The sequence below is a fragment of the Ammodytes marinus genome, assembly GCF_949987685.1.
Source record: "Ammodytes marinus genome assembly, chromosome: 17".
NCBI classification, from domain to species: Eukaryota; Metazoa; Chordata; class Actinopteri; order Uranoscopiformes; family Ammodytidae; genus Ammodytes; species Ammodytes marinus.
Genome location: NC_137221.1, coordinates 20,551,019 through 20,575,029, shown reverse-complemented (window position 1 = coordinate 20,575,029; position 24,011 = coordinate 20,551,019). Strand labels below are relative to the sequence as shown.

Below are 24,011 nucleotides of genomic sequence, written 5' to 3'. Positions count from 1 at the left end.
TTCTTTAACTTTTTTGTATTGCTTATTTTTAGGAAGATTAAGAAAGTTTTTGGTCCAACACATTGTTTAACATTCTTCTGTTTTACTTTTCTTTGATTGAATTTGGAAAACGCACCACAGAGTAAACAAAGCTGTGAATTGCACTGAGGGTGCAGGGTCCATACTCCATACACAATCTAAGTTACACTGATCAACTAACCTAACCCATTGGAGAATATCATGCCTGAGTTCAAAAGCACCCACTTATTTTGAAGAGTTAAAAGTGACGCAGAACATATACTGTGATTGATCATTGTGACAGATGCACACACACACACACATATGTGATGCATGAACAACACACAAACACCAGCCAGTTAATTAGAGGCAAAAGACATGAGTAAGCAAAGACAGCGGAGGTCGGAATGACTCTGATCGATAAATCAGCTTGACAGATGCACCCCGCCTCCCCTTCCCTCCCCTCCCCATCGCACTCCAGTGCACATTCCTGATCCCACGTGTGTGCTACGCATGCGGTGCAGTCTTGCGCACGTGAGCGAAAAAAGGTGTTTGGAGTTACAGTTGCCTCCCGGGGAGACGGCGACACAATTAGACAGGCGATGATAAAAGCAAAATTATGTAAGAATTCACAGTGGAGCCAATACACCAGAGAGAGAGATGGAGAGAGAGAGAGATGGAGGGATGGATATATGGGAGAACAAAGGGGGTGGATGAAGAGGGACTGGAACATCCTCTGTATAAAAATACAGTTGGAGAATGACAGTCATCTGCATCCACCTCTCCCAAGACCTCCTCCAATCATCTCAGCTTTCACACATATTTTTAAATACGACAGTCTATTTCATTGCATATTTTTTTTAACATATTTACACATTTTAAAAATCCAAATTTGGCCCATGTCTAATTTACCCTGGCAAAGCCCTGGAGAAAGAATAAAGGAAAAGGGTTATGTAAGTACAACATTTTTATTGTTATTATTTGGCCAAGAGGTTTAACGGCATCATCTATTAAGCACAGCATGTACGCTTGTTTTCTTTCACTGCTGCTGGATTCTCAACCCTAACTAGTACTTACAGTGCCATAAAGAATTGTTAGGGTTCATTTTATTGGTGTTACTCTATAGTTGGCTGAAACAATTGATACTCCTTTTGCAGACTGCTTTGTTGATTCATATTACAATTTAAAATAAGGCTGGTTTCAGATCAGTGGGGGGGGGAGTACCATGTTTAGTTTTGTTTGCTGTTCCTTGTCTTTTAATAACTTAGTAGGTTTTGATTTTGTTCCAGTCCAATTTTTATACCCCCAAAAAGTATATTCCATACCTTAGCCCACAATAGGATCTTCAGCACATGTTTAAATTAAAATAAAAAGTTGATCCTGAATAATTCCTTCATAGATTCCTCTCTATACATTACTTCTTCTTTAAGCTGGTCTATAATCAAATCAAATCAGTTTTATTTGTATAGCCCAAAATCACAAATATATATTTGCCTCAGTTAGCTTCACATTCCATACTGTATGACACCCTCTGCCCTTAGACCCTTAGCTCGACTGAGAAAAAACTCCCAGTAAAAAAACCTTTAGCGGGATAATACTTTTTTTTTTTTTTTTATCTCGGGGAGAGTTGACAGAGCAAGGGATCCCTCTCCCAGGACGGACATCATGCGATAGATGTCACATGTAATGCTTCACAGCGGTTTGTGCTTTTCACTCAGGTTGTGTTGCTGTGTGTACCTGAGCTGTTGTATGAGGTCCTCTCCCTCCTTGATGACGTTGACGGTGACCTGCAGCGTGGTCTGCTGCTGCTGGCCGAAGCGCTTGATCAGATCCTGGACGGCCTCCACTGACTCAGCGTAAACATCATCCAGCAGCTCCTTCTGCAGCTCCTCCAGCCACGTCCACAGCTTCGGGAGGAAAGGTATCAGTAGGATCAAGATTTATTCATACGGTGTGTTCTGGTACGATGCTATGGGCTTTCCTGGTGATTGTCAAAGAATACACTAAAAAATGCACACTGTGATCAAATCTAATCAAATCATTTTTTTTTTATTTATATAGCCTAATAGCTTTTTGCCTCCAATGGCTTCACAGTCCGTACACAATATCACACCCTCTGTTCTTAGCCCCCTAAGCTCACCTGAGGGGGAAAAAAACATCAAAAACCAGGGATGGTGATCTCACACCCTAACGTAAAGAATCAGTAAAACTAATTTGCCTTTGCACTTACAAAATGGATGGTTCAGAGACTGACATAAGTTCAGAATCCCTCATCCAAATATCTCTGTGTGACTAAATGGATCAAAGCAAAACAACAACAAGCACCTTTCCATTTTTATCTGGCGATTATAATTTCCCACTCGCTCAGAGAGCACTGTGAAAGCCTCTCATCCACAACACACTCACACAAACACACACACACACACACACACACAGCCCACCATCCACTTCAGCATTACGTCACCCTCCCCCTGCTCTGCCTAGCTAGCTGCCTACCTCTTTGACGTGCGTGTGGAAAGCGACAGACATGTCCAGCAGGACTTTGCGCTGCTCCACGCGGCGAACAAAGTCCTGGATTCTGTCCTCGAGCTGGTGGGCGGCCTGGTAGATCTCCTCTGGGTCGCACTCTCCCGTCTGGGCCAGCTGCTCCGCCGCCTCCAACAGCTTGTCTGCATTGGTGTACGTGTTCTACACAGAGAGAGAGAGATCAGACAATATAATGCAAGTTAAAGATATCTTCCAACACCATTGCAGTGTGAAGATGACTAACAGGATATGCAGGAGACGGGCACACTGATAAGAGTCAGTGATAGTTGAGATGACTAGAGAGAGGAAACAGAGGCAGAGAGGGGGAAATGTGAAATAAAGAGGGAGAGAAAGAGGCTACACAAACAAATGGCTCCATAAAGGGGGGGGGGGAAGGTTGTTGATTAATATCTTTTGGGTGAACTGACATTTGACATATTCTTCTCATTTGTGTGTTCGTTTTTTAGCTGTGTTGGGGAAAGAATATCCTTGAGTTAAATAAAAAAAAGAAACAAGCATGAATAAAACTACTCCATTACAAGCAGAAATCCTTCATTTAAAATGTCACAAATATGTTCAAATATGTTTAGCAAAATGTCCCTCATAAGCATTATGTAGATACTTTTTTATGTGACTACATTATAACTACAATTGTAGCGTTTTGCTGTTGTAGTTGGTCGAGGTTGAGCTCATTTGAATTCTTCTGTATATATATACTGTTAGGTAGCATCTTTAACAGTGCATTAGATTTCATAAGCTCATCATATGTTTTGTACGTAAAATCATAATCCGAGAAGTAACTCCTGCTATTATATACACATGTATTGGGAGGAAAAGTACAATATGTATCCGTCTGAATGTAGTGGAACAGACTCGGAGGTATACAGTAGCATGGAATGAACACAAAGTAAAGTACCTTAAAACTTGTCCTTCGATACTTCAGCGTTTACTGACACTCACCGGTAACTATTTGGACACACTGCTGTATATTGTCTCAAGCATAGACAGACAGATAGTGAGAAAACATCAAAAACAGAAGCCAGCTACCTGTGCCACTTCCTCAAAGTCCTCATGGCGTTTCTGTAGCGCTCGGGCTCTGTGGAGGGACTTGCCCACGCCGGTGTGTTTGCTGAGGAAGGCCTCGCCATGGTTCTCTATCCAGTCCAGTACCTGTACACAGAGAACACACAGTCAGACAGGACGCTATGACATATGCCACCACAAGGGGGCTCTCTAAGGCTAAAGGTGGATGAGGGTTTGATGATAATCAAAAGAGTGTGTCATGACACATATGATGATCAGTATTGTAGGAAGCGTTCAGCAATAAGAATGAGGCTTTTCTCTTCACACTTCTCTCTCTCCCTGCACTCTGTCCTTCATAGCACTAATGGCTAAAACAGTATCTGCATGGACATATGACCCAGTTCAGTTTCCATGGCAACAGTTGCCATGTCAACACATTCAGGAATGCCCATGCTTCTTTTTTTTTTTTTTGGGCAGTGGGCAGCTGTATTATCATATCGGGGGCATTTGGTCGTGGCATTATGCTCTTTGCTTTTTTTTCAAGCCTTTTTTTTTATTCTGCAGACAACATTTACGATTCAGGCATTTTTTTTTAATCCCAATGTTCTTTTCCACTGAAACGCATGAGGAGTGAAGACGCGAGGTTCCAGCACAACTTGCTCAAGGACATTGAGATAGGAAACATGGCTGCTGCTGCGATCAAACCCCTCTATTAAAGAGTAGAATCCTTCTAAAAACCAGTAGACTACCCTGCTATTTGCAAATTACTGTCTAACCCTTGTGAAAAAAAAACTGGCAATTTAGCTTGGACCGGGGACTTAGCACGTATCTGAACAGACGTGTGGATGCATATAAACGTGTGTATGCATATAAACAAAAAGACATTGTGTGAGATTTGTGAACATGTGTGTGTGTGTGTGTCTGTGTGTGTGTGTACCTGTTGGACGTCCTGTTGAAAGACGCAGAGCTGCAGACGTTGGTGCAGCCGTACTTTGCGGTGTTGCCAGATGTTCTCCAGCTGCCTCTGGTGGTGCAGCACCTCGTGGATGATGTCCAGGACGTGGTGCACAGCCTTGGAGTAGTTGGCTGAGGCCGTCAGTGAGTCAGCACCGCCGGGGGTCAAAGGCCGCTGCAGCTTGTCCAACAGGGCTTTGCCGTCTTGGCTAACCTGAAGGAACACATAGAGATTTTTTTTTGTTTAAGTGTTTAGTGTTTGACTTTTCCTAGAAATATTGAGCATAATTATTCAAAAAAAAGCTAAAGCAGGGGGCGAAATGTGTGTACGACTGCTTGGGAGATATAATGTTCATATCGAAAGTAAGAAACAGAAATGATACGTGAAAGCGCCTTCAAAGTTATTTTTGAGCTTTTCAGTTGCAATTCCTTGAATGTGGTCGGTGTGAAAGTAGTCGTTTTGTGCACTGTGTAGAATTTTGTCCTTGAAAATGTTTTAATTTTAACTTCATCCTACAAAGAAAATCTGAGTTTTTCAGAGTTTGCGCAAGTAAACTTTGCTTTAAAAAGTTAAAGATTTTGGGCGCTCTGGTGGCGTAGTGGAAAGAGCGCGTACCATTGGCTCTAGCCTTCGTTGCACTGGTCGCGGGTTCAGTCCGACCCGTGGACCTTTACTGTAGGTTATCCCCCCTATCTCTCTGTCTCCCCATTTCAACTATGTACCATCTAACAAAGCTTGAAAATGCCAAAAAATAATCTTTAATAAAAAAATTTAAAAAAAAGATGGAGCCAGCAATTCCAGAACAAGCTTGTTGTCAAAATCAGTGAATATCTCCTCACAATCTGCAATGTGTTTTTCCCCAAGTGCTCACACTTTATGGACAAGGTAGCTGATCGTGAGGAGATATTCACTGATTTTGACAATAAATGGTTTTGACGAGGAGTGTTCTCTAGAATCGCTGACTCCACCTTTAATGTTCTATTAACTCCCACAGTAACCTCACGTGTATTATCTTCAGTTAACCTTAGTGTGACCCCTAGAAGTGTATTGAAGCTTTTTAACAACAAGGGTATTGCTGCAAATTCAACAATAACAGTGCATGTTTGATAAGGGGTGCTGTTACCTCAGAGTAGGCTGCGGTGATGTGTTCGTACAGGCCTTGGTGGTGGTGGATTGCGTCTTCAAGGTCTTGCAGCTCGGAGGGCAAATCCACCTCGCCGCACGCCTTACACCACGAGTCCACGTTACCCATGTACTGCAGGGGAAGAAACGCACGCATTAGGACTACACAAAGTGGCCCTCGGATAATAAAAAAAAAAAAAAAGCATTTCACAGACACAACATGAGACGCTGGAGAGAGAGAGAGTGTGTGTGTGTGTGTGTGTGTGTGTGTGTGTGTGTGTGTATGTGTGCATCCTTGTGCTCTTCCCAGGAGTCACATGTTAGTCAGACATACCACGGTGCACGAAAAATAGCCGGAGGAGCTTTTTTTCTTTCTTTACCATATCCCAAGCCTTAACATGCAGACATTTCCTTATGGGTGGATATGAGCTATCTAAAGACTTCAGAAGAAGACAATTATCCATGGCTGACTGTGCTGTTTATTGGCCTGTGGTGACTTCATAGAACTTTTGTGTGTGGGAGGTGAGGCAAACAGACCAATCAGGGAAGGCTGGCCTTAAAAGAAATATTGGAAAGTTGAAGGGATCTCATTAATGCCTTTTTTAAAAACACGTTTCCGCTCATAAGTGGAATTAGATACATGGAATGGAACACAGATTTAAAATGAGCTTCTCAGTGTGTAGGAGGAAAGGTCGGGGTGAAACCACTGGGGGGGGAAGGAAACCCTGTTTCTATTTCAGCTCACAAACATGAAAGGCTGGTCTGATGACGGCAGTATTCCAGGTCGGAAAAAAAGCTGTACCACCCATGTTCCCCCGCTTGGGAATTCTGCCCGTGTGCTTATTCAGGCCATGAATCGTTTCCATAGTACCCTCGATTAATGAGCGCAGACAGGGAATAACAGCAGATAACAAATGCTTTACTCACATTCTGCATACATGTATGTAAATGTATGGTAATGCAATGCGTACGTTAGGTTTTATAGACTTAATGAAGCCAAAAGGGTATTTTGCAACCTAGAAAGTGTGTGTCTGTTTGTGTCCCAGAGCATTCCTGGGGGCCAACACCTCAGCTGCTTGCACAGGTACATCAATGTGGGTCTTACTTATCAATGCAATTCCCACCCAAGCTGACTTAAAGGAACAGTTCCCACATTTTAGACCAATAGGCCTATTCACTTTCTATTGACTGACCTGGTCACATTTCTGGTGGAAGCTGGCCGACATCTCCAGCAGTGTGCTGCGTTCGTCCAGCGCTGCGGCGAAGGCCTTCCACTCCTTCTCCAGCTGAGCCGAGATCTGTTTGATCTGCTGCGAGGCGTAGTGGCCCGACTCCAGCAGCCGGTTGCCCACTGACATGATGCGGTTGATATTCACGTATACATTCTGCATGGGGTGACAATCAAGAAGGGGAAAAGATACATTAGACAGATGAGGAGATTGGCTTTAAGAAAGACTAAATTGAGCAGAGTAGGTAAGAGAGGAGCAGAGACTGAGGAGAGGGCTATCAGATCGGCGCCAACGTTTCTCATGGAGGACAGTAACTCTAGCGGCCGCATTGATTTCTCTTCTCACCAGTTTCATAATGGTTTGCGGTTACATAAGGCCGACGACTGTGGATACAGAATAGGATTACTCAATACGTGCCTCTACTGCTGCTGCTGATGCTAACACACAAGCAGAGGCTACTCCAAACAAACACTTAAACACAGTGCTAAGAGAGGTTAGCGCTAAGTGCAATAACTATATGATCATGCAGTGCAGGGCCACGGACTTGATTGTCCAAGTGGGCGGAAAAGCGTTACCTCCTGCTTCAAATCAGTGTGTGTGTGTGTGTGTGTGTGTGTGTGTGTGTGTGTGTGTGTGTGTGTGTGTGTGTCGTCTTACCATGCAGTTCATAGCGAAGTGGTTGTGCTGGGTTTGCAGCTCTATGGCGTGGGGGTGGTTGTTGCCAATCTCCGTGTAGCCTGCCAGGAACAAGCCCTTGTTGTGCATGATCCAGTCAAACATCTGAGGGCGCGGGGAATGACATGACAGATGTATAGAAGAAAAAAAACATTAGCAGGCCAAAGGAAAACACACGCACAAACACACACACACAGGGTGCGGGCTCAACCTCAACTTTCACAGATCATTGCGAGTGCGGGTCAAAACAAAAACAGCTGGCACCTGGCCCAGTGTGGGTAGACTTTCGAGTGTGTTTTTTGTGTACCGCTGCAGTGTTACGGAGAGACTTGTCATCTTTCTAGGCCAAGGCACAGACCACCACTATCAAGAGTATCCTCTCTCTCAGGCTCTCCTCGAGAACAACTCGTGGCCTGTGGTGTCCTAGCAACAAGCTCCTACTACTGCAGTGTATCCAAGACTGCAGCTCTCTCTCCCTGTCTCTCTCCCTCTCTCTCTCTGTTGCTGCAACCTGTTATTTTATTCTACTCACTCAAACATGGATCTCTGAATTCTTCCTCGCTGTCTCTTTCTGATCTGTGCCGCAGCTGTCACCACCTGAGCTGTCTGGGTGGCAGCCAGAGCAGGTGGCCTGCATAAGACATCCTCCATTTTCATTACTTATGCTGCGATGTGGTGCAGGGTAAAGCCATTTCATGTTTTACCTTCCAGTGTATTTGTTAATAAAGTTTAAACAACTGTTTAAATGCGAAAATAGAAAGGACGTGAATTCACAGATATCAATCCCTGCGTTAAATATCATATACCCTTTTTCACTATTCTACATAGTACGGCTTGTCATAACAAAGGATGTAGTTTGCATGCGGAAGGCAAACAACTGGAACATGCCTTTACTTATTTATTTCCTCATAATATTGCACCTTGAGCTTGCTTCTTGCTTATAAATGCATCGCATTGCCGGTTATTTTCAATGCGTCAATGTGACGCAACTTCTGCTGCGCAGTGGATTGTGGAACAGAATCGCCATAAAAAAGCATATCAATTCCTACACTCAAAGTTGCCAGCGGATGTAGTAGGGCATCTGGGTATTTTTAAGCATGCTGCATTCATCTGACCACATGCACAGGGAAATCCTTAATATATTTATTTTCTACCATTCTTAGTAGCAAGGAAGTTTGGATATTGGGTCAGAGCCAATGTGGTTCTCTGTAAATCTAATTAAAGATGTTTTGTTTATATTGGCAGTTGTGTGTGCTCCCACAGTGATCACCATATCTGCTTATAGATTAGTATTACATCACTGCTCATGTTCAACGACCCCCCTCCACCCCATTGACCCTTGCCACTGACCTTCTCTGCGTCCTGTTCAAAGAGGCGTAGCTGGAAGCACTGGTCCAGCTGCAGCTTGCGGACGTGCCAGGCCTGGTGGAGGTGCTGTCGGGTGGAGTGCAGTTTGTCCAGCAGCTGGCTGATCCGTGGCACCAGGCCCTGGGTGTCGGCGTTACACATCCCCCCGCCGCCACTGCTACTGCCTCCACCACCACCTCCTCCTCCACCACCACTGCTGCCATTACGGTTGGAATAAGACTCGCTGCTCTGGATTCTCTGGAGCAACCTGGAGATGGGATTTAAAGATGAGTTTGAATCGATGTGAGATTTCAGGGAAAGCAAAAGAAGTTGAAACACATTTGGCAGCCTTTCCTTGGCTATATAACAGTACTGAAGGGACCTACATGACACCTCATTGACTTTTTATTTTTTGTTTTTAACATTTGACATAGAAACCTGTGTAGTAGAGTACGCCATGTTTGGCATTCATTTTTTTCAATCTTTTATTCTGGTATTCCTTTTTTCAGTGTGTATGTTCATAGAAAAAAAAAAAGTTAGTCAGTCTCTCGTGGAAGTAATGCATTGCACTCAGTTGTTCACATCATCAGTGACAACAATAAGTATGTAACAAATGAAAAAAGAAAGATACAAAAATAAACAACTAAGATTCAACAGATACCAACATGATTGACAAAAAAAAAAGCTAAAAGGGAATGAAGGAATAAACTACTATTATTTGAAAAAAAACTCAAGGTGGTGATGCAAGTGCCCAGGCCTTACTGCTCAGTCATATATGAAGGTGCTCTCTGTGTGTGCCTTACCTCTGTCCCTCTGTGTCCAGCTCCTCTATGGGGGCCTTAATGACTTTCTTCTTGAGCGTGGCGTGTTCTTCTATCATCCGCCTGGCTCCCTCCAGGTCTTGGGGAAAGTCTTTCCTGGACACCGTCTCCTGCATCTCCTCCAGGCGAGACAACATCTGGGTGGCGTGACCGGAGAACTCCTCGAACGCCACACGCACCTGGATGAAAACACAGCAAAGCATATCTGAGTGAAGGCGCTGTACCGTTATATGACTGTGTTTAATCTACCAAATACTCCAGGGTTCATTCATACAGGGTTCAAAATGAAAGCACTTTTCTACATAACAGTTCAACTTTTTCTAAAACCTCAAATATTTAAATATGTAGGGGAAGGTGGGGTGATTTGTGCGTTTTGGAAGTTGCAAAACCCCTTGTTTCTAGAAAACCGTGGAAGAAATTGGAAATGTGACCACATATTTAAGAAGAGCCATCCATTTGACTCATCCTGTAAAGAAGGGAGACACAAGGAATAAGATATAAGCACATTTAAGCTCAAAAAACTGTGTTTTGCCTTTCAAAGTAAAATTTCCATGATCAAGGTTTTTTGATTATTGTGTCTGAACAATTATAGACACGTTTGAAAACATTTGACACATGTTTTAGTGCTTTGGTATGCTACACTTTGAGTCTATATAGTTAGCACAATGTCAACCCTAAATTGCTGCATCATGCCTATTATCCAAAATTCTGGGGATGGGGTGATTTGTGCGCAAGGGCCTGGGTGAGTTATAAGTAAGTAAGTAAGTAAAATGTATTTAGAAAAGCACATTTATGACAGTTTGCACTGTCCAAAGTGCTGTACATAGTGCATTCAGTAGGTAAACAATGAAGTTACAATAACAATAACCAAAATAAAAGACGTAAAGCCCATACATCCACATAAACACAGATAGTAGTGCAGAGGTAAGATAGTTAATGGGGAGGAAAAGCCAGGGTGTACATATGGGTTTTGAGCCTTGATTTAAAGGCAGAAATGTAGGGGGAATCACATTTGTCAGGTGGCAGTTGGTTCCACAAGCACGGAGCAACTAGTGCAAAGTACATTTCTGAGAGTTGTGCCAGTGGCATGGCTGTATACGCTGGTCACCAAAAGAAAGTGATTGTCTACAGTAGCTCAGAAGAGAGTGACATCTCAACTCCACTTAACGACACCACTGATGAGAGTTCAGATGGCCAGAAAGATGATGATGGTGACTTTGTCATTGTGACACAATGACGCACAAATCACCCCACGTAGTGGGGTGATTTGTGCGACAAGACAACTTTTTTTCCGAAAGCTATATTTCTTAAACAGTTTATTCCAGATCCAAAGTTTTTATTGCCAGGGATGCACAACATCCTGAAATATATGTACATATTTGAGTTGGAGACATAACTGTCAAGGCCTCACTTTAAAATCACTTTGAGTAAAAAGTTGCACAAATCACCCCACCTTCCCCTATATGAAAAATAACATGCTTCTGATTTTAAACATTATAATTTATAATAGAATAAGTACTAAATCTATGTTTTTGTACTGACATTTCATCCTATTAACTAAAATAAAAACAACTAAATCTAATGGAAACTTGAATATTGTACATATATGCAGGGCCAGTGCAAATCTACTGGCCAAGCGGGCCAGTTGCAATTTTGTTTAAATGTTGAACCCTGCAATATAAAGAGGTGTGTCCCGTGTAGTAATATTTTTCTGGGTCACATAACGTGAAAGCTATTGGAGCATTTTTTTTAATTTAGTTTGTTGAATTTCTTTTTCTTTTTTCTATACTTTCCAAAGTTTCCAGACTCCGTACGAACCCTGTTCTCCCAGCTGAAGGAAGAACACTGCATAAAACAAGACTCCTATTGCCCTTACTACAGTGGCATCATCACAGGCTTGAGTGACAGGCCTATCTCACCTCTATCCACTCTTCATGGTTGTAGTCCAGACTTCCGTCGAAGTCAGACGTCAGTTGGGAAGGGTCGACGACCTTGGACAGGCCCTCTAGTGACACCATGGTGGTCTATGGAGCAAAAGTAGTTGATAGAGAGACATGGATTAAAGGTTGTTCAGGCAGATTTAAGTTAAATTCACTCTGTTGACAGCAAAATGCTTCTAATCTCCCCTCTCCTGCCACTAGATTTCAGTTGTGTCTTCTTCTGCCGTTGAGCAGTTTGTTATTTTAGAGAAGTCATGACCGACACCTAGTTACCAGTACGCAGCAACATGGAATCTTGCCAAATGACATCAGAGTTGCAGCAGAGAAGGGATTTATGGCGAATGTCATGTAATTAATAACAGAACACACACATGGCATGACTAAAGCCTCGTTTCCACTGAGCGGTACAGTTTTGTTTGGTATGGTACGGCATGCAATGTTTTGCGTTTCAACTGTCAAAGGTTGGGAAGGGTACCAAAAAACCGGTACCATGCCATACCCATTTTGGTCAACCTTTTGTTGGGGCACCAAGTGACCCTAAAGGGTTCCAAAATGGGGGAGCTACACACTGCACTGTGCTGAACTGAACTATAAAGGCATGAAGCACATTTGCTCCTCTTCATCTTGTTAGTTCAGCACACTGCAGCTCCAATATATATATATTTTTCTAAAGCAACAACCAACAACAAACGTGTTTTACAGTATCTGCTGATCTTTCAGTTTCTCTTTGATCACCTCCGGACGTCCTTCACTTTAGTATCGAGTGAAATTCAAATCCTCTCCAAACAACAACTGCGTTATTACAATATCACTTTCAGAGATACAGAAAGAAAAATGTCTCCCAGTTTGCTTGCAGTGCCTCTGTGTTTCTGCTGAGCCACCTCCGCACTACACCCCCACACACATGGCCAGAGATGGATGGAGACAGAACGGGAGCTAGATAGCTCTGTGTAGGCCAAACAATGCAGAAGCTTACGCTTGTCCTTGGTTAAAAACACACAGTTGGTCTTGCCAGGGGAAAATACTGCTACAGCCCTGTTTGGCTATTGTTGTTCAAGTTAATGGATGTCTCACTCTGTTGAATGGTGAGAGGGATGTTTCCCCACAGAACCACACCATGTATTTACCCACAGTCAAAAGCCTTGGCTTGCTGCTTCTTTTCCTACCGGCTAGAAGCAACAAGAAGGGAGGAAAAAGGACAGACAAAAACATGTCCTACATCTTGCCAAAGCAGCACTCAACAATGTGCATGCTTGGAATCTGATTGATGGAGTGAATGATCAATGTAGCAGAACAGTTTGCGCAGGTACTGTGCACACACACACACACACACTTCGATTGTATCCTTAGAAACAGGATGCAAGATGTAAACCGTCTCTTTACAAAACTCATAGAGATCCTAATAATAAATGTCCAGTATGAGGTCAGAGTGACACATTACGGCAGCCAAAAACACATGAAGGGAATCCAATGAACGTCCATGTGGCTCATTCTAAAACAGCCCTGTGGCAACTGCCAATTCTTCCCCTCAAATAATCAATATGGTGTCATCAGACAACAGTGCAGCTGTGTGTCCATGGGCATGTGAGCAATAGGCTCTATTTCCACACTTGTGCATTCACTCCAGGGAGTCAGAAGCACACTGTATAAAGAAAGGAGGCTCGGGCTATTTTACAGCACACGTGTTTGTATCTGCACACGACCCAAGACTATGAGCGAGAAGCTGACTATTCTCATGGTACACAGGGTTTATTAATGACTGATCAAACAGCAGGGTGGGGATTTGATATCTAGTCCTCATTAGAGGCCATTTACCAAAACACGCTTCAAAATCACAACAAGGCATTTTCACAACTTCAAACGCTAAGAGAAAGCAGCACTGTTGATCCCATGCAGTGCTAGTTTGCATGGGATACTGTTGTACTGGCATTTGTGTATTGTGAGTACAATTGTGCACAATGCGTTTATAAATATGAAACGGTCGGAGGCTCGGAGCATAACAATAAGCCTGTTCTTGTGAATATATAATTAAATCGGCCGTGAAAATGTGTTCAATCACTTGGCTGACGGCACCACACACACACACACACTGGGCCTCGTGATGGGCTGTGTGCCGCTTTACAGAGGTTGAATGCGATGAGATTTTGCTCCGGTAGACAGCTGGCTGGTGATGTACACAGCGGGGAGAGGGAAATAATGAAATGTGCTGACAATGAGCGGCTCCGCTGGCTCCAGCCGCCATTATTACAACTCAGCTGACAGCAAATGATGGCAGAGATGTGTTCTACTTTCCTCACTCATTACCTCAAAATGGCAAAAATATAGAATTGAGGCACCTCATTTTTCAATATCAAAATGCATTACAGCATGCTAAAAAAATGCTCCACAGGCCTTAACTGAGCAGCATATTATTACATCATAACGTAACATCGTTACTGTGCCAAGCGACCAGCAGCTTGGATTATACAGCCTCATTAACTGCAGCACTTCGTAGAATTCTCCGCTGGCCTGCAATGACATCATTTATGATCTATACGTTCACAATTATTTCAGAGTGGCTGGTATTGCGAATTGCATTATGATTCTATAGGGAATTATCACTTTTTCATCGAAATTGTAATTTTTTAAAAACATATTAAAATAATTGTGATGTGATTTTTGTGGGAATCTGTACCAAAGAAATACGACACACATTTTAGCCTTCCGCAAATATCGCACCCTCCTTCCATTTGAAAATTGCAGACGGTCATATTGCGATTTCGATTAATCGCGCAGCCGTAATTCCTTGCTGTCTTGTAATACAGTATGACTAAATATTTTGACAATCTTAAAAACAACATACTGCCATGACTGATCGTTGTATAAGTGATGCTTTTCTCACCGTTTCTCAGGTTAAAAAAAAGTCAGCTAATAAACCTATTAAAAAATAAACATGTTATCCCACGCAGCCTACCTCAAACTCGAACTTGGAGCTGCCGAAGTTGGTCCTCTGCTTCTGCCAGAAGTTGTCCGGCTTGATGATGAGGGCGACGTGGATGCAGGAGGGAAAGGACTCCTGCAGGATCTTCAGCAGAGGCTTGATGCTGTCCCACTTGGAGCCGCGCATGTCAACAATGACCGTGAAGCCATGTTTACACACCTCCTCGCTGGTAGGGTCGGCAGGAGTGGGAGGAATTAAAGAGGAGAGAGGGAGGGAGGGAGAGGGCATAATCCAGAGAGAGTGAGAGGAGACAGATGACAGGCGTGGGAAAGGATGAGAGAGGGATGGAGGGGAAAAAAGAGAAAAGGGATATAGAGATTGAAAAAGGAGATGAGAAACAGAGGGACAGCAGAGGAGAGAAAGACAAAACAAGTCAGATGACGCATTTCCTATACCTATATGAAGCCTACGCAGCAAACAGGCATCCCACACACCCACACACCCGCCCACGCACCGACAGACACACACACACACACACACACACACACACACACACACACACACACACACACACACACACACACACACACACACACACACACACACACACACACACACACACACACACACACACACACACACACACACACACACACACACACACACACACACACACACACACACACACACACACACACACACACACACACACACACACACACACACACACACACACACACACAAACCTGCGAATGAGTCACAAATGAGTGCATGCATATAAAAACACAAATCAGCACATTTGGGCATCGGCGACCTCATTTCCCTGTGGTGCTCAATGCTGTCTGTCCGACATTATTTTTAACCCATAACACAACATACACGGAACTCTTAAACTAAAATCTGCGACAATTATCTCACAAAATATAACTATTTCATCGATCATTTGGCATCTATCATTCTAACACTTCTGAAAAAAAATTGAAGAAAACCTGGACTGCTTCTTTTCCTTTTGGTAATCGATTACATTTAGTAAACATCCCCCTAGCCTCTCCTTTGATTTCTATACTGTCTCAACATGAATTATATTTTAATATCCCTCTATAATAACACCTCTAAATACCTCTACAAACCTCTGCCTATACTCTCTGTAACAGCCTGTCAGTAGACTGCCAGTGTGCAGATGTTGCCTTTCCCAAAATAGAACACCTTTGGACACCAAAACACCACACGGTCGCGGGATTACAACGATGTGCAAAACATGACGTGAGCACAGCACGGTTAGGAATGCCTTTAAAGAGTCACAAAGACAAACTTTTTAAGCGAATTTAGTCGCAAAATGTGGCGACCTAAAATGAAGATGAGAGCAGAGGGAGAGAAAGGGATGGACGGATTAAGAGACGGATGGAGTGATGAGACGTTTAAAGAGACAGAGACGTAAACGGAGGGATGGAGAGGAGGAGGAGAGCTGTGTTACCTGCGAGGCGAGGAGCTACTCGTCCACACACTAACTACTCCTGCTGCTGCTGCTGCACTGCCTCGGCTACTGCGACACTTTGTTTTGCTTTCACACACACAGCCGCGCGCTCCCTCCCTCGCTCTCCCTCACACATACACACCTCCTCACACATGCGCTCTCGGTCTCAGTCAGATTTAATCCCCCCCCCCTCCCGTACTCGTCCTCTCTCTCTCTCTCCTTTCTGTTGATCCCTCGCTACCTCCATCATTTGTGTTTCCTGATATACATTGCTCTCTCTCTCTCCGTCTGTCTTAGTCCCTTTTAGCCTCAGCATCTCAGTATGTCTCTAGAACAGATCTTTGGCAGTGAAGAAGCTACAGTAAGCTAGCGAGCTGGTCCTTGAATTATTTCTCTCCCTCACATGCTCCTCTCACATGTTGCCTCGCAGAGCTTCGGGCACTTGCTCGGGGCGGTTCGCTTCATTCTGAGAAATTGCTACGTCCTCGCTTTAAATTAACACACACACGCGACACACACACACTGTACTCGCGCACCCACACACACACACACACACACCATAGAACAAATGTAATAAATGTGTAACCTGGGGATGCCTGCGAGGTAGGCGATGAGTCTCCTCAGGTCGTCGGTTCGTATTCTGTCGTGGTTGCTGCGTGATGGAAACGTTAAGACCGGACCGCCGCGTCTGTCTCTGCCACCTTAAAATCACGCAGAAAAAAATTTAATGAAGAGAGAGACAGATATGTATATAGGAATGACCATTTTCTATGCTAAAAACATTGTTACCATACAAGGCAAATTAAGAAATAGTAACACAGAAACTGGTGATACTTAATTAGTACCACCAGTTGCTAAAGTGAATGTTTGTACGGAAATAATGTGGGCAGTCACACTTGAACTGTTATGACTATTTCATGAAGTGCAGCGAAAAGCTTTAGCAAATAAATGTCATGTTCTTTTTTTAAGCATCAAATTAATCAAAGTACAATCAGTAAGAGTATTGAAACATATCTGTATCAACTAGTATTGATGTCAGTAGCATTAAAATCCAAATGCTACCCATCAGTAATCAAGAGGTTTTGATTCATGCAAATTGGCAGTAGGACCTGCGCTCACGTCATCCCTAGTGCTATGGTGCTTGCATTGCTAAAATGTATCTATATAAATCAAATCATAAAATAATTGACTTCCTTCAAGCACATGCCAGCTCAATGCATGGTTTCTGTATTCCCCACAGTATCCATACAGCATGGGAAATGTTTCCATATCTGTTTATTATTTCTGCCTTCAAAAGCCTCCGAGGCAGAATCCAACCTTTTGAATATCATCATCATGTAATTGGTAGTTGGGTTACGTTTGCTGTTTACAGTACAACGTCAGGAAGCCTTAATTATGAGGATCTGCTACCGTATAATAATTATAATACTATTTTGCTTCTGGTTCCTGAACTGTTGCAGAGGCACAGAGGCTGTACATGTAAACACAGGCTGACTGCACTCGGCCCACAAATTAGTGAGCGTTGTTCTGCCGGGGTTGCTGTGCGCCTGCAGGCTCGACCCCGGCTGCTCGGAGGAAGAAGAAAATAAATAAATAAAAATCAACAAGCACGTGGCAAGCGGGCAAAACAGTACATGAGTCGGGGCGAAACATGGCCCATTTATAAAGGGGGCCAGATTTGGGATAATAGGCTTAGCTCATTTACCCTCCTTTTCACCAGCCCTCCCTCCCTCAGTTCAAAGCCAATTACCCTGCAAGCGTCCTACTACTATGGGATGCGCTAGCGGAGAGTAAGTCATCTCCATGGCAACACCGCCCTGTTTCTCCCTGTCTCTCTCAATTTCAGTGTGTTTTGTCTGAGTCACCGTCCTGATGGTTGTGTGTCAGCCCCTGTGACCTTTGCTGAGCACAACATACGGGGAGTGGGCACACGTGCATGCACACACCAACATACATGTCACTCTTGTTGTTCCATTTGATACTGCTGAGATCTATCATACGAGTGCTTCATTGAAACGTGCACGCACATAGATACATGCGATGGTAATACACACTCCCTGTCACACACGCACAAGTTGAAAAGTGTTTTTGTCAGTTGTACAAATAATCATGCTGGATGTTTCCTGGCAGTCCTCATCTCCAGCTCGACCTCCTGTGTGTTTTGCCTGGCAAGACTTGTGAGTGTGTGAGTGTGTGAGTGTGTGAGTGTGTGAGTGTGTGAGTGTGTGAGTGTGTGAGTGTCTGTCTGTCTGTCTGTCTGTCTGTCTGTCTGTCTGTCTGTCTGTCTGTCTGTCTGTCTGTCTGTCTGTCTGTCTGTCTGTCTGTCTGTCTGTCTGTCTGTCTGTGCGCCTGTGTCAGTAATGGCTATGCTACCCTTGGAGGGGGCAACCACACAGTTGTTGCTCTTTACTCTCTACAAGTCCTGCTGATACTGACAAAACAATGGATGTCTGTGTGTACTGTGTGTGTGTGCATGTATATGTGTGAAGAAGGGCCAAGGGGTTAAGTGTCTGAACCCGTGAGTTTTTACAGGCCGAGTGCATGGCATGTTTTTATGTCCACACGTTACAAGTGCATGTGTGTGTGTGTGTCTGTCTGTCAGAAGAGGGAGAGCTGGAGACAGAGGCAGTGTGTGTACTGTGAACCTGTGAGCTGTCGAGCTAACCAAGGACTCTACTTCATGTTTCATTAGCCTTGTCTACTATGATGGGACGGTGGAGGTTGGTGTGAGACCAGAGAAGGAGAGAGAGAGAGACAGAGAGAGAGAGAGAAAGAGAGAGAGACAGAGACACACACTCTTACCTGACAAAAAGGCAACTTTTTCTTTAAGGATGGGTAGAACCTCCATTGCTCTCATCTCCTCATTTCTCCGGAAACCTGGACAGAGTGGGAAGAGAAAAATAATGAAGTTTGAATAGTGGTATTAAAACAGCCATGTCTTTTTCATTTTCCTCAAGGGTAGATCATTTGGGACAGAGCAGAACCCCCCCCCCTTCTAATCTGGAGATCTGCTGCTTTTAAACACTGGGGATTTAGTCCCGTTTTTCGGATTGCTTGTATCATGATGAGGGAAAAAGTCAGTAAAATTCCCTCACACAAACCAAACACACACACATACATACACACACACACACACACACACACACACACACACACACATACCAAGACCAAGCCCGGAGGCTGTGGTCGGAGAAACAGTAGTAGTGGCGAGACAAAGTGAGGCCAAGCGGAGGGGGAGTTCACGGGGAAACAAAGAGCAGTTGTAGCACTGGCTGTAACAGAGGTGAAACAGGGTAAAGAAACACTAAACCCATGGGCCACTTCAGCTCCACTCAACCAGAGATAAAGCATAGCACCATTAAAATACTGCGGATATATTAGAAGGTGGAGTCAGCCATTCCGTAGAACGCTTGTTGTCAAAATAACTTTTGGTCAAAATCAGTGAACATCTGCATACGATCTGATACTTTTCTGTACTGTGTGAGAGCTGTGGGGGGAAAATGTGTTAAAAAAAAACAGGCATGTTGCTAGCTACGATGGGCCCCTTTGATTGGGTGCATATTTACAGACCCTGGGCTGCGTATTAATGGCAGATTTGATTTCAGCGCACACACACACACAGTATGGACACGAAGCAGATCATGATGAGATATTATCAGTGATGTTGACAACAAGCATTCTCCAGAATGGCTGACTCCACCTTTAAGAGGCCAATGGTCTGTACAAAATTACAGGGCAATCCGTCCAATAGCTGTTGAGATATGTCAGTCTCTGGTGGTGGTGGATTTATTTAGCAGCAATCTAAAATGTCATCCACAGAGCCATGCCTAAAGATTATCACCCCAATTACCCCCCATTTTTACAACTCATTTGAAGCTTATAAATCCTGGGCAGCGTTCACGGACTGCGTGTTTTTCAATGAATAAAAAAAAAATACAGACAGATCGGCTTTCAAAATGTTCCCTCCACCTTCTGTATTAAACCGCAGTCAGGAGATTTTTCTTAATGTCACTATTGGAGAAGGCCAACACGCTGTCATCAGGGGGAACAAAAAAAAATCTTATTATACTTTACCCACTTCAACTCTGTTTGCCTTCTCTCACATAGACTACTATTCTTTGACATTCTCCTATAAATAAATGTCTGCTAGTACTTGCTAGTGTTCGGTGGATGATGAATCACACTATAGTGGCTGAGCAGAGCCTTTTAGCGGCTTCATAACTTTTGGAGATTTTCTCAACACTGGCTCTATTAACTGTGGCTTTTTCTTAGGGGGGGGGGGGAGAAGCAATTCTATTCCCTGGCACGACGCACGAGGAATGATGCGTTTAACATTCTGGTTTGAATGGAATAAATGGAGGGAGAAGAGGATGGTTACTTTAGCATGAAAAGTAATGTGAAAAACACCCCCACGGCAATAACCTGAACTATTAAATTTGACATCCCCATAAACGTCAGGCTCGGATCTCTTGGGCGTGTCGGTGCCAAAGATCTTCCCCTGCTGTGCTGCTAATGTTCTGTCACAAGTCAATGGATGGCTGTCAGGAGACGTTCAATAAGTGAAGACCTGTTCAAACAACTCCTATGTATAGACATGCGATATTCCCCTAAGTGATAAAAGCTCATATCTCAACTTCAATACACACACACACAGTCGCGCACACACACACAATACAGAATGGGCCCATATTTTGTCCTTCAGGCTGAATAGAGGTCTGGACTTGTGTGAGTGATGACCCAGACAAGTCATATTATCCATTATGAGGGTCATTATAAGTGTCTCTTTTCCTTGTCCTTCTTGACATTCTGTGTGTTTTTTTCTCCCTCTCACTTTCTCAAAATTCTTACTCTGTTTTCTTTCAGAGGTTAGTATGTAGGTCTGCAAGGAGAGACATTTTTGGCATGATTTACGGCTTTACAATACATCGAAAAATGTATCGTTTAATGTATAACTTTCTCTCTGAGGTACATTGCGTAAACATATGTGGTGTATGTGAGGGCTTTAAAAAAGGTAGACAGACAACAGAAATAGAATACACATAAAAAGGAAGTGAGAAAGAAATGCCGTCTCTCTAGTGGTGAAGAGTTCTACTGTTGTTGTTATGATGCACACACACACACACTACTCTGCGCTCTCGGCCACTCGTAGTGTATTGTACTCCAGTCTCGTATTTATGACTGTATGCTAATTAGATGCTAATTCCTTTCGTGCCACCGCAGGAGATGGATGCAAATCAGGACTTCTCTATTTTTTTTTTACTCGTCTTCCCTCCTCTCATTTGTCGCCCGTCTTCCCTCGGGGTGCCACCAAAAAAAACACACAAATTAGCATGATTAACTACATTTCCCACTGCGCTCCTGTAGAGACTGAGCTTGTAGTTCTTTACAGACGATGCATGAGAGGAGGCGGATGCAGACAGAGGGCTCCTTTTTTCTGCTTCCATTTGTGGGAGCCACACACAGACCAAATCTCTCTATGGAAGGAGCATGGGTGGTAAATTAAGCTATCACTTATTATTTTTAATAAATAAATGAATAATAAAAACATATATTTTGCTGGACCATTAATTGATATAATGTCCAGAAAAAGTGAAACACACCAATTTACCAATAATAACATCTTCAAATTGCTTTCTTTTAAACAGTAATTTAAAAACAAAGAAATGCAGTCGATACTAAAGTTTGCAAAGCTGCAGCCAGTTCAATTTTGGCAGTTTTGATTGAAAAAAATATAATTGGAAAGTTCAACAGAAATTTTTTAGCTCAAGAAATATTCAATTCAGTAACATAAACTCCAGTGGAAAGCAACCAATCCTGACCTAACCTGCACATTTACCGGATGCATAAGTCAGCACCTTTTCACCATGGAGTGATCCATCTTAGTCTAAGGCAAAGACAATCTTTGATGTTTCCCGCTCGCTTGCTGTCTGATTGGCTGGCTGCCATCGGGTAGCTGGATAATCAAAGGTCAATGAAAGACCAAACGATGACGAGGCAACGAGCAGAGAGCTTCTATGTGTGTGTGTGTGTGTGTGTGTGTGTGTGTGTGTGTGTGTGTGTGTGTGTGTGTGTGTGTGTGTGTGTGTGTGTGTGTGTGCATGTGTGTGAGAGGGAGTGTGTGTGAAGGGAAGGAGAGCCTACAGACAGTGCTTTGTAGCTCTGTGTGAATCCACTACTGTACAGTCAAATTTTAACGGTCATTGGATTAACGTCTGCCCAGGTACACACTATTCTCTAGACACGCACGCACACACACACACAACACCTTCTCTTTAATAAGATTATGAAAGATACCTCTCTCTGTACATCACACAAAGGATCACAAAGGAAAAGTATTACCTGATTAGTTCATCTAAAACCCATGAAACATTTTCTACGTCTAAATGGCATATCTGGTTGTATTTGAACAGGTTTGTAAGTAGTAAAGTACTTGTGGATTTTCTCTTTTGACCAAAACACAAAAGGTAAGTTTAGCTGCACAGACACATCATGTCCCTGTGTGCTGCGGTGCTCCGGGACTGGAGAAAGTGGCACACCAGCTAAATATAGAGTGGCCAGGTCACACACTCATACTCTGACACACACACTCATACTCTGACACACACACACACACACACACACACACACACACACTCATACTCTGACACACACACACACACACACACACTCACACTCATACTCTGACACACACACACACACACACACACACACACACACACACACACACACACACACACACACACACACACACACACACACACACACACACACACACACACACACACACACACACACACACACACACACACACACACACACACACACACACACACACACACACACACACACACACACACACACACACACACACACACACGGGGAACTACAGAAATGTGTGATAAAATGAGACGAGTCATGCTGTGGGAGGGGGGAGGGGGGAGAGAGAGAGAGTGTGTGTGTCAGTTTGTGTGTGTGTGTGTGCGAGAAAGTGAAAGAGTGAGCAGGGGTGAGGAATATGAAGGCAAAGGGCTAGCAGTTGGGTAATGACAGGTGGACAGACAGACCTCCATTTCCATTCTCTTTCCTGTTATTGGTTTGTTTGGATTTCATTTAAAGCAATACAAAGAAAGAAACAAAGTTAAATTCACTCCATCAGGTGGGACTGAGGGAGGTATAATTACTGCCAACCACAATTGTACCTGTCAGCTGGATGAGGGCGGAGCAGGTCTGGGCATACCGCCACTTGTGATTGGTTGCCCAGCATGTCATGCTTGATGACAATTCTTCCACCAACTGTATTAAAAAAAAAATCCATAAAATTGCTGTGTGGATTTGGCTGTGCCTGCCGTCGGCTGCTACCATGGTCTAATGATAGACTTGACGGGCTTGGTGTGCTGAGGGGATGCCGCTCGGCTGTGGGCACAGTCGCGGCAGCTGAGGCTTATTCCTGGGATTCCTGAGGGGAGATATTCCAATCCAGCAGACAACCAAAAAACCGAACAGTTTGGTGTCGTCTGCACGTCCACACGGAAAAGCTGCTGCAAACATTTCCAAGCGGGAACACCATTCAGCAGCTATCGGTGTCTGTTTCAGAGCACACACCGGCCCAATTGTGTTTAGATAGATTGATGCACACACAGTCGGTCTGTGACTCATGTTGCATTAGGTGAGCTGCAGCTAATCTGCCTGTCTTTTGGAAAGGCAGGTTCCTGACGGTAATCCTCAATTATAATATGCCTGCACTGCATTTACCCTCCCTGAGAAGCTGCTTAGCATCATGGGGGAGACAAGAGATTGACGGGGAAACCCTTTACCGCTCAGAAGAGGGTGAGATACAACATCACATACACTTGACAGTCTCCCCCCCTCCTTGCTGTCACTCCAGTGGAAGCCACTCAGAGGACAACAGCATTACACTGTGTGTGGGAAGCTTCCACATCTGTATTATTGCAGACAGTTTTCACCCCATCATTAATAGTCAC

General features: G+C 43.7%; 1 protein-coding gene across 2 annotated transcripts in view; it reads right to left on the bottom strand.

Moving 5' to 3' along the window:
* Positions 1–24,011, bottom strand: part of LOC307264252 (triple functional domain protein) — a 74,545-nt gene that overhangs the window by 26,006 nt on the left and 24,528 nt on the right. For both annotated transcript variants that reach the window (XM_080045596.1, XM_080045597.1), the window contains exons 3-15: positions 18,832–18,906; positions 16,616–16,730; positions 14,589–14,781; positions 11,615–11,719; positions 9,678–9,874; positions 8,878–9,142; positions 7,510–7,632; positions 6,817–7,008; positions 5,625–5,756; positions 4,484–4,714; positions 3,571–3,693; positions 2,494–2,685; positions 1,735–1,904 (exon numbers count right to left, since the gene is read on the bottom strand). In XM_080045596.1, the coding sequence (XP_079901722.1) occupies positions 1,735–1,904; positions 2,494–2,685; positions 3,571–3,693; positions 4,484–4,714; positions 5,625–5,756; positions 6,817–7,008; positions 7,510–7,632; positions 8,878–9,142; positions 9,678–9,874; positions 11,615–11,719; positions 14,589–14,781; positions 16,616–16,730; positions 18,832–18,906 (2,113 nt within the window). The remainder of the gene's footprint in view (positions 1–1,734; positions 1,905–2,493; positions 2,686–3,570; positions 3,694–4,483; positions 4,715–5,624; positions 5,757–6,816; positions 7,009–7,509; positions 7,633–8,877; positions 9,143–9,677; positions 9,875–11,614; positions 11,720–14,588; positions 14,782–16,615; positions 16,731–18,831; positions 18,907–24,011) is intronic.